The sequence below is a fragment of the Salarias fasciatus genome, chromosome 7 (assembly GCF_902148845.1).
Source record: "Salarias fasciatus chromosome 7, fSalaFa1.1, whole genome shotgun sequence".
Taxonomy (NCBI): domain Eukaryota; kingdom Metazoa; phylum Chordata; class Actinopteri; order Blenniiformes; family Blenniidae; genus Salarias; species Salarias fasciatus.
The window spans coordinates 1,845,019-1,857,575 of NC_043751.1; the positions used below are offsets into that span (position 1 = coordinate 1,845,019).

Genomic DNA, 12,557 nt, shown 5'->3' on the forward strand with positions numbered 1-12,557 from the left:
ACCGTATTTTCGGCACTATAAGGCTCACTGGATTAATAGGCGCACAGTCAATGAATGGCCTTTATTAAAGAAAAATTCATACATGGGGCGCACCACATTTTAAGGCGCATAGGATGTATAGAATAGTATGAGAGAAATACATACTGGCAGTCTAGGTGGTTACATTCTCAGTTGAAATGTGTGAGTAAAGCGACATATCAGAGCCAGTCTGACTGAGGATCGCTCCTCTTCACGATGTGCAGCTCAGAGCGGCCACGACTGGTGGAACTCGCTCGGTCACCGGGGTTCAGCCAGCTGCCATCTCCTGAGTGAAGTGTCCCACCGACAGCTCAGCCGCAGCCGATCAGCCGCTCAGCCGCTCCCGGTGTCCCGGCGGGTGGGCTGCCGGGCGGGGCCGGCCGTTCTCGGAGTCGCAGCGTGCAGGCTGCCGCCCGGCGTCCGGCCACTCCCCACGTCGGCCCACGTGCAGCGGCTGGGAGAGTGGAGAACATGCCTGAAAGCTTCATGTGTGCCGTTCTGTGTAAACTAGCTAGCTTAGCAGCTTAGCAAGCAGGGGTTCAGTGTTCTCCCCAGTAAGAGAAGTCGCTATTGGCTGTCCTAAAAGTCGCTAGAAGTCACTGGATGACGTCATCACCTAATTTGCATAATTTCCCATTTGCATGTAATTGTAATGGACGCTGTAGGAGAGAGGAAGAACGTGGTGGGAGAAGCAAAAAGTGAGCTAAAAACACCCTAAATATGTTTAGAACTACAAATGAACTGACAAAAGTGTGACAGTGAAGAAACATTTACATGTCCATCCCGCTCTGTGACCCAGGACGCGAGCAGCAGCAGATTTGTGCACACTCGATCCATTTGAAGTGTGGAGGAGCGGCGTGGGTCTCTGCTCTGACGGCAGCAGGGGGCGCTGCTGAGACTGACCGCTGTGAGTGCTTTGGGATGAGGGAGGGGTTCACAGCAGCACCGCTGCTCATTGAGGACAGCGGAGACGTCCTGTCACGTCTCCAGAGCACCAGAAAAAGTCGCTAAATTTGTCGCTAGTCGCATTTTTAAAAAAAAGTCGCTAGAGGGATCTGAAAACTCGCTAAATACAGCAACAAAGTTGCTAAGTTGGCAACACTGCAGGGGTTGTTTGCTCATATGATCAGGGTGATTACCGTAATACCCACAAAAAAGGCGCATCGAATTATAAGGCGCTCTGTTGGATTTTGAGAAAATTACAGGCTTTTACGTGCGCCTTATAGTGCGTAAAATACGGTATGTCAGCCTTGTTTTAGTCCGAGATAACCCTCAGATCCCTCCTCCCTGAGAAGTCAGTCCCAGGTCCCAGTCCTGTACTGTTTGAAGAACTGAGACCGTCTTGTTGAGACTCAACCCCAAAAAAGGAACACCTTCAGTAGATCCATATCCTAACCGGGGACTGAGGGGATCCACATGTGCAAACCCGTGAATAGTTTGGACTTTTTTCTAAGCCCCGTCCTTGAACATGAACAAACCAATAGCATTCAGCTTCCCTCTTCCCAGACTCTGACATTCTCAGCATAAAACTTCATAGAGAACCATCAGAGCTGGCCACAGCTGTCTTGTTTTCTGGGCTATTTAAAGGGATAGTTCGGGATTTTTGACATGAATCTGTATGGCATCCCAGTCAGCAGTGTTGTGCATTCACACAGACTGACCCCTGACCCCTGACAGCGTCCAGTGAGCGGAGATCCTGTCCGGTTTTGGTCCAGACAAAAGTAGTTTGGCAAGTTTGCTGGGGTCACCAAAATAAAGTGTTTTTCTTCTCAAACCAATATGTGTTAGAAAGAGTGATATATTTGCATCACAAACCGTTGTCAACGAAAAAGTCAGACCTCGTAAACGCTGGCACTATTTTCTCTCCCTTCATATCTCTCTGCCGCCTCCAGCTGGAGGCGGCACGGAGCTAGAGCTAGCTAGCTCTTTAATAGCGGTGAACAAAATGAAACCAGCGCGGCTGCCAGCTGGAGATGGTGCCCTTTTGGAGAAAAGCGGGTAACATAGGATCCTTATGTGGAAAAAGAGTCCTATGTTCCCCGGTCCATACAAAGCGGGGAACATCGGTACGCTCCCGGAAGTAGTTCAAGTCAAAAATCCCGAACTATCCCTTTAAGTCATTTTTGATGCTAAATGGTCAAACAGTGTGCCATGCAGCAGTGATACGGAGGGAACGGGGTTTATTTCGTCCCAATCCCTCAACAAAGCCTGGACAGATGTCTCCTTCGTGTGAAGCTGTGTGGCAGAACACACACACACACACACACACACAATGCAACGCCACACCTGGAAACAAGGATGTCTACATTTGGTCCAAGGCAAGGCGATGTCTGGTAGAATCATGTAACGCTAGCAGCCATGAGCCTCCTGGAGCTAGCCTCCTGGAGCTAGCCTCCTGGAGCTAGCCTCCTGGAGCTAGCCTCCTGGAGCTAGCCTCCTGGAGCTAGCCACCTGGAGCTAGCCACCTGGAGCTAGCCACCTGGAGCTAGCCACCTGGAGCTAGCCACCTGGAGCTAGCCTCCTGGAGCTAGCCACCTGGCTCACCTGTTGCATCGTAGATGAGGCTTCAAAAGGAGTGGAGGTCGTCACAGCGGCAGCAGAACACACAGCTTTTAGGACGGCAGTCCTTCCTTCTCTTCTCCTGTGGTGTGTTGTACGGTGCGACTGACTTCGTCCCGCCATTTTCAAAGGTTGGAATAATCCGAACATCTGACGTAGCTCGAGAAACATCTGGGTTGTTGTTGGCTGGCTGAGACAAAATCAAAACTATAGGCTCAGTCTGTGGAACTTCAGCTGACAGCTGGAACAAAAAGCAATAGGGGGCGGGGCTTAGCCACAGAGCCATTGTAAATCTCTTCAAAACTGATTTGTGGACACACACGGTATCCAAGTGAACATGGTTCTTTGGACCAAACCAGGTCCCGGTGCTCTGTAGTTTATCTCTGCTGTTGGGATCTCTCAGCGGTCATACACCACAGACCGGCGCCGTCTTTCTTACGTCAAACCCCTGAAATGCCGACCCACTCTGTCGCTTCTGACTTACCAGGACACAGTGTTCGCCTGCTGCCAGCGGTCATAATGCTATGGCTGACGGGTGCTGACCTCCATCTGTGGCTCCTGAAGGATTGTGAACTCATACGTGTGTGAGAACGACGGCAGCGTGTCTGTGTTCATATGGCCCGTTCGTGCGCGTGTGTGTGTGTGTGTGTGTGTGTGTGTGTGTGTGTGTGTGTGTGTGTGTGGGCCTCGCTGGCTTCACGCTGTCTGACAGAGCTGTGTTAAATTCTTCTGTCCGACACAAAAAAACACACTTTCCACTGCGATCGTCCCTCGCACGTCTCAGAAACATCCATAAAGGAGGTTTTCCAGGATGATTGATGGCTCGTAGGAGACGTGAAGCCTGCAGCTCACACCATCTCGGGGTAAACACGTTTATTTTTGAGCTCAACAACACGCTGAGCACACAGTAACACAACATGAGCAAACATCTCGACACACCCAGTCCCTGGACTCATACAGCTCATCAATCACTTTAGCGTTACACACCAAATGTGCGTATATTCAATAACAGACTGCCTGTAAGCTTTTTGAAGAACTGTAAAATGGGAGGAGCGGCTTGATGTGGTCTCACCATCATCTCCTCGGACCTCTAAATGCAGCTGAACTCTGAGCTGTGATTTACTGGCTTCTCTCAGTCCACAGGAGATCTGTAACCAAGAGCTCATTTTCCAAAGCTTTAATGAAAATAAGCGACAGATTTAAAGTCATGTTCCTGTTTTTCTGCTGCGTCTCACTTGAAAACAATCCAGAAATCCAATTTACAGCTTGGAGTCACCTCAGCAATTAAAACAAACAAAAAAAAGACCGTGGACATCAACTTGAAGTCTTCCTGAAGAAGTCACCAGCCTGCCTGACTTCAAGCCGACACATGGGGAGTACGTATGCCTTCACTGTCCAGTCCAGAAAGAACCAGGAAGATCCTCACAGCAGGAGCAGATTGAACAGATCAGTCTCATTAATCCTGTTTAAAACTATTTACTCCAGGGAGACTACTTTTTGATTTCAGGACAATTGAGTCAGAAGAAAACTCAATAAAGTACCGCTTTCTGGACGATGTGAAGTCAAGTTAAAGCTTCACTGAACGAATGACTTCCTGAACTCAATGCTCACTGTCGGGGGAGGTCAGGTCTCTGGTTTGGTCTGGGAGGAGGTCTGAGGCTTGTCTGGGACTCTCCGGAGAGATCAGGTCTCGTTTGGTCTGGGAGAGATTGTTTTTTAATGTGTTTACTTCAGAGAACACAAATGAATAAAATGTCTTTCACTACATGAAACTTGAAGCTGAACAATCCACCAGAATGTCAGCAGATGCTAGATGAGTGTGGCGTGGTTTGTTGTTAGCCTAGCTGTAGCTTCTTCTGTGTTGCATTTTCGGGTCTGATGAGGGAAATCAGCTGCTTCTTAGTGGTAACATTACCAAACAGCGGGAGAAAGGAAATGGTGCAGCCCCCCCGCTCACTTCCTCTGCTGTCAGAACTGGTAGGGTGAGACGAAGAGGGTGACCTTGGTGAGGTAGCGGCCCAGCAGGGTGTGGCGCTCCAGCTCGCTCATCTCCACCTCGGCCTCCAGGGTGGCCGGGCCCTGGATGGGCGCCACCAGGAGGAGGGTGCCGGTCTGCCGTCCGGAGCGCTGCACGCTGAAGTGGCCGCGGCCTCGCCCGCCCGCCAGGCCGAACCGCAGCGTGTCGCCCAGCACGCGGGCCGCCGACACCCGGAAGAGGACACGGGGGGCGGACATGTTGGACACCACGGCCAGGAAGTGGAAGGAGATGGAGTTTGGTGCCTGAACGCAGCCGGTGTCGCCCAGCATGCAGGGATTCCTCTCGCAGCGCCTGACAGGACACCAGCAGGGAAACGTTTACCCCAACATCAGCTTCGGAACTCAAACCAATTCATTTAAAATGTCAAAGGAACGTAAAGTCTGCTGGAACCACTGAGGAGCAGTAAACCAGAATTCACAAATAAAAGATGCTTCATTAATTTGAACTCAGTCAGCTGAGCGACAGATGATCAAATCCAAATCAGGACAAATGTTCACCTGGACCAAGACCTGGACGTCCACTGGCAACAGGATGGACAGAGTCACTGTTTGCTTTAGCGAAATACGGAAGGTTGGCTGGAAACAAGAATCATTTGGAGGAAAAATATCTGTGAGTTTGTGAAAATTTTGTCTTCACTGAAGAAGTTGTAAAAATATTGGCAATTTCTGTATTTTTATCAATATTTGTATGGTTCTACTAAAAAAAAAATATGTTAAAACCTTTCATCACACGAGCGATATTTCCATCTTTAGATATAGTTCTCAGAGATATAAACATTTTATACTGAAGAGTTCCCAAGATTTATTGGACAGACAGAAATCAAACACTGAAGCGATAGAACTAAATCGAAGCTCATCAGTACCTCTAGGACTACTGGAGCCTAAAGTCCCTCCAGCTGGTCTGAGGACAGACGTCAGTGACTGCAGTCAGAAACAGACTGAATCCAGGGTGGAGGCTGGAAGTGAGTCAGCTGGAGGCTGTCACTCAGTCCTCATCCAGTTCCATGAACTGCTCTGTCTTCAGTTAATCCAGGCTAAATTTAGTGTAACACCCCTCAGAGTCATGAGCGCAAATGAAGCAGTCTGTGGTCACTTTGTTCGACGAGTCCTGACTAGGAAACGTCATAAAGTTTGAGCGGTGCTGAGTGTTTTTGTTCTCTCACATCTGAGACGTCCTGATGTAAGTGGCGTTTTTCACTTGAGGACACTCCACCGTCACGCACTGGAAGCCTCCGAAGGTGTTGACGCAGACCTGGTCCGCCGTGCAGTTGTGCATCCGGGTCTGGCACTCGTTGATATCTGCGTGTGAAAGGTCAGAGGTCACCGTCACGACCACAGGTCCTCACGTCTCCGAGACATTCCCCGACCCGGCGCGCCGACCTGTGCAGCTGCGGCCGTCGCCCGCCATGTGGTAGCCGTCCGGACACAGGCAGTGGAAGCTGCCCGGAGTGTTGACGCAGCGGTGGAGGCACAGCCGGCCGGGCTGGCTGAGAGGAAACAGGTGGCACTCATCGATGTCTGAACACAAGACATGCACATGGTAAGTCAGGGTGGCGCGTTTTGGATGTGAGAGACAGTAGCTGCTGTGGTTAGCATCGCTGCATGTTCAGGTACGAACAGACTCCTTGTCAGGAAAATGAACGTTAGTCTTAATGATGTTTTCAGTCATTCGGTGATTGTGGAGAAGCCGGACAAAACACCTTCTGCTCCAGTGAAGGTGCAGCTGAGTGAGGTAGAAAGAGGAGACTGCTGCCTCTGTACTGGCTCTGGACTGATAATCTGACCCTCCACTGAGCTCATACGTTCATACGTGTAGATCACCTTTGCAGATGTTGTTGTCTCGGCCCGATATGGTGAAGCCCACGTCACAGGTGCAGCGGGTGGAGCCCAGAAAGTGTGTGCAGTGTGAGGGTCGGACGGACTGCGCTGGTGAGGAAGACGTGGTGGATGAAATCAGCTGAGGAAGAGGCGATGAGGCCTCCGAGGGATGAGAGGACGAAGACGCCGACAGGGCAGCAGGGGCATAAGGGGACGAGGAGGACGAGGACGATAAGGAGGAAGCAGCAGGAGAGAAGGACGCCAGGGAGTTGGTGGTGAGGTTGAGTCCTGAAACAAAGAAAGAATCAAAATGCTGCGCCGCCATGAGGCCTTCAGTGTCCGCTGAATGTCTGACTCACGTCTGCACATGGGCTGCTGGCCGCTCCACCTCAGGGACTCCAGACACACCCGAGTCCGCGGGCCAATCAGCTCGTAGCCGGGCTTACACAGGAAGTGGACCTCGTGCCCCAGTTCAAACACTCGGCCCAGTCTGCGGCCGTGAGCCGGAGGTTCTGGCTTGGGACAGGAAGCTGTGGGCGGACGAGACTCAATTTAATCCTTGCAGCAATAATATGATCAATACTATAAAAAAGTACAATGCAACCATAATAAAGCCAGTAGAAACCCAATTTAGTGTTGAAGTTATTTATTCCCTTCTTGACTGATGAAGCCTTTCGGCTGCTTTCAGATGTGCAGCACCAACCGACAGCAGCATCAGGAAGAAAGAAGAGGAACCGGCCGAATAGTACCAAGGGTTGGAGGAACAGCTGTAGTCATAGTTCTGGTAGTAGTAGGACCACTCAGGGCAGTGACCCCCAAACCAGGAGAGTCTCTGCACCACATCCCAGAAGATCTGATGCCTCAGTCCAGAGGAGCCCAAAACAGAAAGGATACTGCCCAGAACCCTCGGACTCCCAGACCTCTGTTAGAGGAACCAAGCTTGAGGATGACACAGACACCAACCTACCATTTTTCCCGGCTTTAAAGATGGCCATAGTGCTGTTGTGCAAGGCATTGATCTTCTTTCTGAGGGACCGAAGCCCCTGTTGGTATGAAGACTCTTGGACTGCTAGAATCTTCTCCACCTGCTGCAGTGAGTTCAGCAGATCCTGGGTGGACGGACAGTCCTGTGGGGGGACAGGGAGAGGGGACAGTCAGCTGTGGGGCCTTGTCTCAAACTGATACCAGTCGTGCTGGGCCAGAAGGAGTCCTGCTTCAAGAGGGTGGACCTGGACTGCTGTCTAAAGACCTGTAATTTTATCCTTAAAGAAGCTTAACATACTCCAGGAAACCCACTCTGTAGCTGAAGAACAACCCGGGTTTTTAGGTTAAAGCTCGGGTAGGCGATGTTGTCCAACAGCTCTTTTAGTCATACTGAGTGAAATGCTCCTTGCCCCCGGGGAGAAGTCAATTCATTATGTGGACGAAAAAAGGTGTGGAAAAATCTGACAACTGTAGCGTCCACAGGACAGCAAAAACTCCGACCAATCGTAAGGCACCGACCGCTCTTCAGGAACCAATCAGAGACCGTGCTCCGCTGTCTGAACAGCCCCGTCTGCTCCACTCCGTCTGTGTGTGTGTGTGTGTGTGTGTGTGTGTGTGTGTGTGTGTGTGTGTGTGTGTGTGTGTGTTCTCGTATTTCTATCCTTGTTGGGGCCAAATGTCCCCACAAGGATAGCAAAACGTGGAACGACGTGCCTTGTGGGGACCTTTTTCCGGTCCTAAGTAGGAGAAACAGTGTTTTCTTGACCATGTTGTTGTTACTGAAAAAAGTAAAAGTGCAAAAACATTTCTTTAGGGTTAGGCTTTGTTGTGGTGTGGGTTAGGGTTAGGGTAAGGGTCAGGGTTAGGGGCTAGACATGAATGGGAGTCAATGGACGGTCCCCACAAGGATAGAAATACAAGACTGTGTGTGTCTGTGTGTGTGTGTGTGTGTGTGTGTGTGTGTGTGTGTGAGAGCACGTGGCACAGATCGGCTCACAATCCGCCTCTCGGTAATTTCGTCGCACAACAAAGTATCACAGTACTGTGTGCAAAGCGCTGGTCAGTTTACGTTTATGTGCTGAGAAACATGAACCGGGGACATCTCCTTGAATTTAAAAAACCTGCCCGGACGCCCCGGACAGGACGTAAAAAGTGGACATGTCCACCCTAGGCTTGGAGCGGGGTCCCACTGAAAACATGAGTTGAGATGCGCGGTGTCGTTGGTGGGGGTGTGGCGTTGGGCCAAGCACTGATTGGAGTAGGAGGAGCTTACGGGGGAGGGCTTGAGGTGTGCCACTTTCACATCTTGCAGGCTCTTCAGCATCGTCTACCCTAGCTTTAACTAAAGTAAGCTAAACTAAAATAAGATCAACCAAACCGATCACTGCACCTGTAAAAGCACCTGAATTACATTTATACCAACAGTCACCAACGTACCGACAACCACGCTTGTTAAAATCCAGTGACGAGTAATCAGGTGTGCTGCAACTGGGAGGTACTAGAAACCCGCAGGACTCCGGACCTCCAGGACCAGGACTAAGACCCCTGGTTTCTTCTCATGGTTCCAATAAATGAAAGATCTGAAACAGTCACGGTTCCTGCTTCAGGACTGGATGGGTCACATGTCGAAGCCGGTTGGATATTTTTGGGTCCTGATGATGAAACAAGGACCAGCTTTTCCCTGCTGTACTCACAAGCTGAGAGCATCACGTGGCTGCTGTGAGGGGTCTGGCCCAGGAAAACACCACTTCTAATCTCATGCTTCCTGTTTATCTGGTCATGAATCAGCAGGAGAAGTGGGCACAGCGAGGTTCCTGACCTGATCATGACCCAGAAACAGTCACGACGGGTCCAGAGCTCCGGAATAATGGGCACACGTCAAAAATGATCATCTCACAGTGAAGAAATGTTGTAACGAGACAAGATTAAAAGCAGTGGAAACATGAGCCGGTGAGTATTTGTGCAGTGGAGTTCAGCAGACGGCCGGCGGATCCCGTCTGCCGTCTGTTTAAAGAGAGGCCTGTACATGGAGGTGAGGTTTTCAGACCCGTGGTGATACCTGTGATAACCGGAGCAGCGCGACCCAGCAGCACATGTTTTCACTGCTCCGAGGCGTCCCGGCGGAACGCCGAGCTTTCTGACAGCTCGGTGACCCCGAGAGGAGACTCACGCCTGAACTTGAACTCTGCATGTCAGAGTGCAGAAAGACAGATACGAGTGGCGACGGCGCTGAAGCACCAACTCAGACAGAAAACACTGACCCAGCTGTTTGACTGTCGAAAACCAGTCTCATAACAGAACCAGAGCTTCACTCATGCATTTCCTTTCAAATCTTCAGATAAAGATTTCTTTAAGTCTCTTTAAGTGGCTGTGAAATCTGTGACGCTCCAAATCTGTACTGATCCTGATCAGCAGATAACTGATAGAACGAATCAGTGGATTATTATGTTTTGGTTGATATTTTGAAGTCCTCAGAATATTCAAATTGTCCATTCATCCTTCCTTCCATCCGTTCATCCAAAATCAGAAGGTGTATGGAAAAATGATGGGTTTTATTTTGAGGAGATATATTTACCCATGATGCTGTTTCAGGGCTTTAGTTAGGTTTTAGGAGCATGTCCCGGAGAAAGTTGCATAAAACACAATTTCAGAATGAGACCATAACTCAGTTAAATACAAATACTTGACAACACAACTCTACTTATCTCATGAAAGCTGCCATCAGATTAAAAGTTAACCACTTGCATTGTGAGTAGATTAAAAACAAGCTTTCGATGCAATGCTGTCATCAGATTACCATCAATCACTCGTTGTTTCGACTTTGTTCTGAATTACTGAATTATTTACAATGACATTTCTTGAATTAAAAAGGGATTTTTTTTTGTGTTGAAGCTATTTTCACTTGTAACATTGTTTAAATGTGCATTTAATAAAGACACATGTCTAAAAATGATAATGATATTTAACATGCTATAAATGTAAACGCTGGTATCTTGTGTGTAAACTTTCAGTTATTCTCTCTGACAAAGAAGAAGTAACAGCTCGTCTGGTTCTTCCTCTCTTCAGTCCTGATGTCTGCTTCAGTCTGCAGGTTTCTTCTCACATTACTTTCATCCAAGCATTGTGAGATGAAACTGATGGCAGCCAGCTCCAGCACTCACCTGAGCCGAGCAGAACGCGACCTGCTGAAGAGCCAGCATCAGAGAAACAACCCCCGCAGCCTTCATCCTCCTCCTCATCAGCCTCCGGACGGTCTGTGGAAATGATCAGCTTCAACTGCAGCTTCTCCACCTCTCAGACTCCTCCTCTGCTGCTCTGCCTTTTAGAAGACCCACCCACACACACACACACACACACACACACACACACACACACACACACACACACTCACACTCACTGTAAGAGAGAAGCAGCTGGTTTAGGAGGGGAAGCTTCTGGAAACACCCACAATCCTCTGTGTTGTGCATCGTTGAAACACAAAGCCTCAGTGTTGACGCTCAGAGCGGAGTTCCTTTAGTCAGCATCGTGATATTAAATGCGTTATTCAAAATGTATTGGGCCTATCGCAATTTCTGCCAGATTCTGGAATTTTTGCTGCACCCTGAATGAATAACAGAACATGAAAGTTTCAGTTTACTTATTGATGTTTTTAAATCTAATCTTTAGGTAAATCTGTCACATTGGTCATAATGGACAGAAACCAATATTACACACACAAAAATAAAAGCCATTCATTCAGACACAATCCTCTTATAGGAAACAACTGAACAGAAATGATACGAAATGATTCATCAGGAGTTTGGCAAGTAGAGCAGACTGGAAGAAAGCCCTCCTCTGTGTCTGAATACAACAGTTAAACCTGCTATACAGCAGGAAATCTGGATTTTCATCTCAATCCTCTGTCTACCAGACATCCCAGTTACATTAAGGACACTATCGACACAGACAGAGGGCATCAGACCACAGAAACATCCTGACTCTGGAAGACGAGAAATGGAGGATTTACGATTATTGGAAATAAATTCAACCTGGAATTTAGAATTTGGCATTTCATATTTTCTTCACATTGAGGGCATGGCTACAGGGAAGAAGTCTATTTAAATGTTTTTTTTAAAGATGAATGTGAGCAAACAGCTCAACAAACTGCTTCAAAAAAACCCTCCATCAGTACAGAAATGTGGCTGATCTCTGGAACACGTGGGATGACTCCCGAGGATTGGATTCTGTAGTGTCCCGGAGGCTGCAGTAGAAATGATCTGGGAGGATATTGATCAGGACGGCAGCAGCAGCAGCTGATCAGTCCCTGAGAGACGCTCCCAGCTCCGCCGCCCCTGAGCTGAGTGATCGGAGCACCGACGGAGGTGACCACTGCTGCGTTTCTTTGTGCTTTTTCACATTTCAGGTTCGGAGTTACCGTGAAAATGAACCGCCCACAGCTCAGCAGGAAAACAGGGAGAAGCTCTGGATTTAGAGGAGAATCACCAGAGCCCAGCGCCTCAAGGAAGAAATAACCGTCCTGCAGCTTTACCCTCAAATCACCATCATTAACAAATCAGACCACTTCTCATCTGTGTAATCGCTCCAATTTATTTTTATATTTGTTCAAACAACAGAGAAGTAATCTTTCAATCCTAGAATTACATTTCATGCTGACCTCCTTCCAAACTCCCACCAGCTTGATGGAGCGACAGTAATGACTGAATGACTGCATGAGTTTTTGTATAATTTCTTTTGATTCCACTCTGAGCTCAGTGGCAGCTGGAGGATGTCGGTGTTATTTTAACTCTTTCCTTGATAAATATCTATTAAAAGTTAGGGCTGTCAAATGATTAAAATTTTTAATCAGATTAATCACAGCTTACAAATCAATCATGATTAATCACACATAATCGCAATGTCCAACTATGTCTGAAATATACCCTTTTCTCCTGTATTTCATTAACAAAAAAACGACAGGACATGATTATATATATTTAACACGTGATGTGTTTTATATTTAAGGCTCCAAATAAAAGAAATATTAAAAAAACTAAAACATGCACACCATAACATAATGTGTGTGTGTGTGTGTGTGTGCAGCACTCCCTCTGCAGTCCCTCTAAAGTTGGCTTTTGGCAGGAGTTACATTTTCAGGTCTGTAA

General features: G+C 48.3%; 1 protein-coding gene across 1 annotated transcript; it reads right to left on the reverse strand.

The window, feature by feature from the left end:
- Positions 1 to 4,545: 4,545 nt before the first annotated feature.
- On the reverse strand, positions 4,546 to 8,740 carry LOC115391495 (fibulin-7-like). Its single transcript, XM_030095769.1, has 8 exons — positions 8,690 to 8,740; positions 7,400 to 7,559; positions 6,792 to 6,962; positions 6,593 to 6,720; positions 6,436 to 6,535; positions 5,995 to 6,132; positions 5,778 to 5,913; positions 4,546 to 4,906 (listed from the first exon to the last, which is right to left on the reverse strand). The coding sequence occupies exons 1-8, from the start codon at positions 8,738 to 8,740 to the stop codon at positions 4,546 to 4,548; spliced, it is 1,245 nt and encodes a 414-aa protein (XP_029951629.1).
- Between the last annotated feature and the right edge of the window lie 3,817 nt (positions 8,741 to 12,557).

Coding starts and splice junctions, on each gene's coding strand:
- LOC115391495 (XM_030095769.1), bottom strand. CDS start 8,740: ATGCTGAAGAGCCTGCAAGATGTGAAAGTGGCACACCTCAAGCCCTCC. Junction 6,963..7,399: donor CTTTAAAGCCGGGAAAAATG/GTAGGTTGGTGT, acceptor GTCCGCCCACAG/CTTCCTGTCCCAAGCCAGAA. Junction 6,133..6,435: donor AGACAACAACATCTGCAAAG/GTGATCTACACG, acceptor TCTTGTGTTCAG/ACATCGATGAGTGCCACCTG.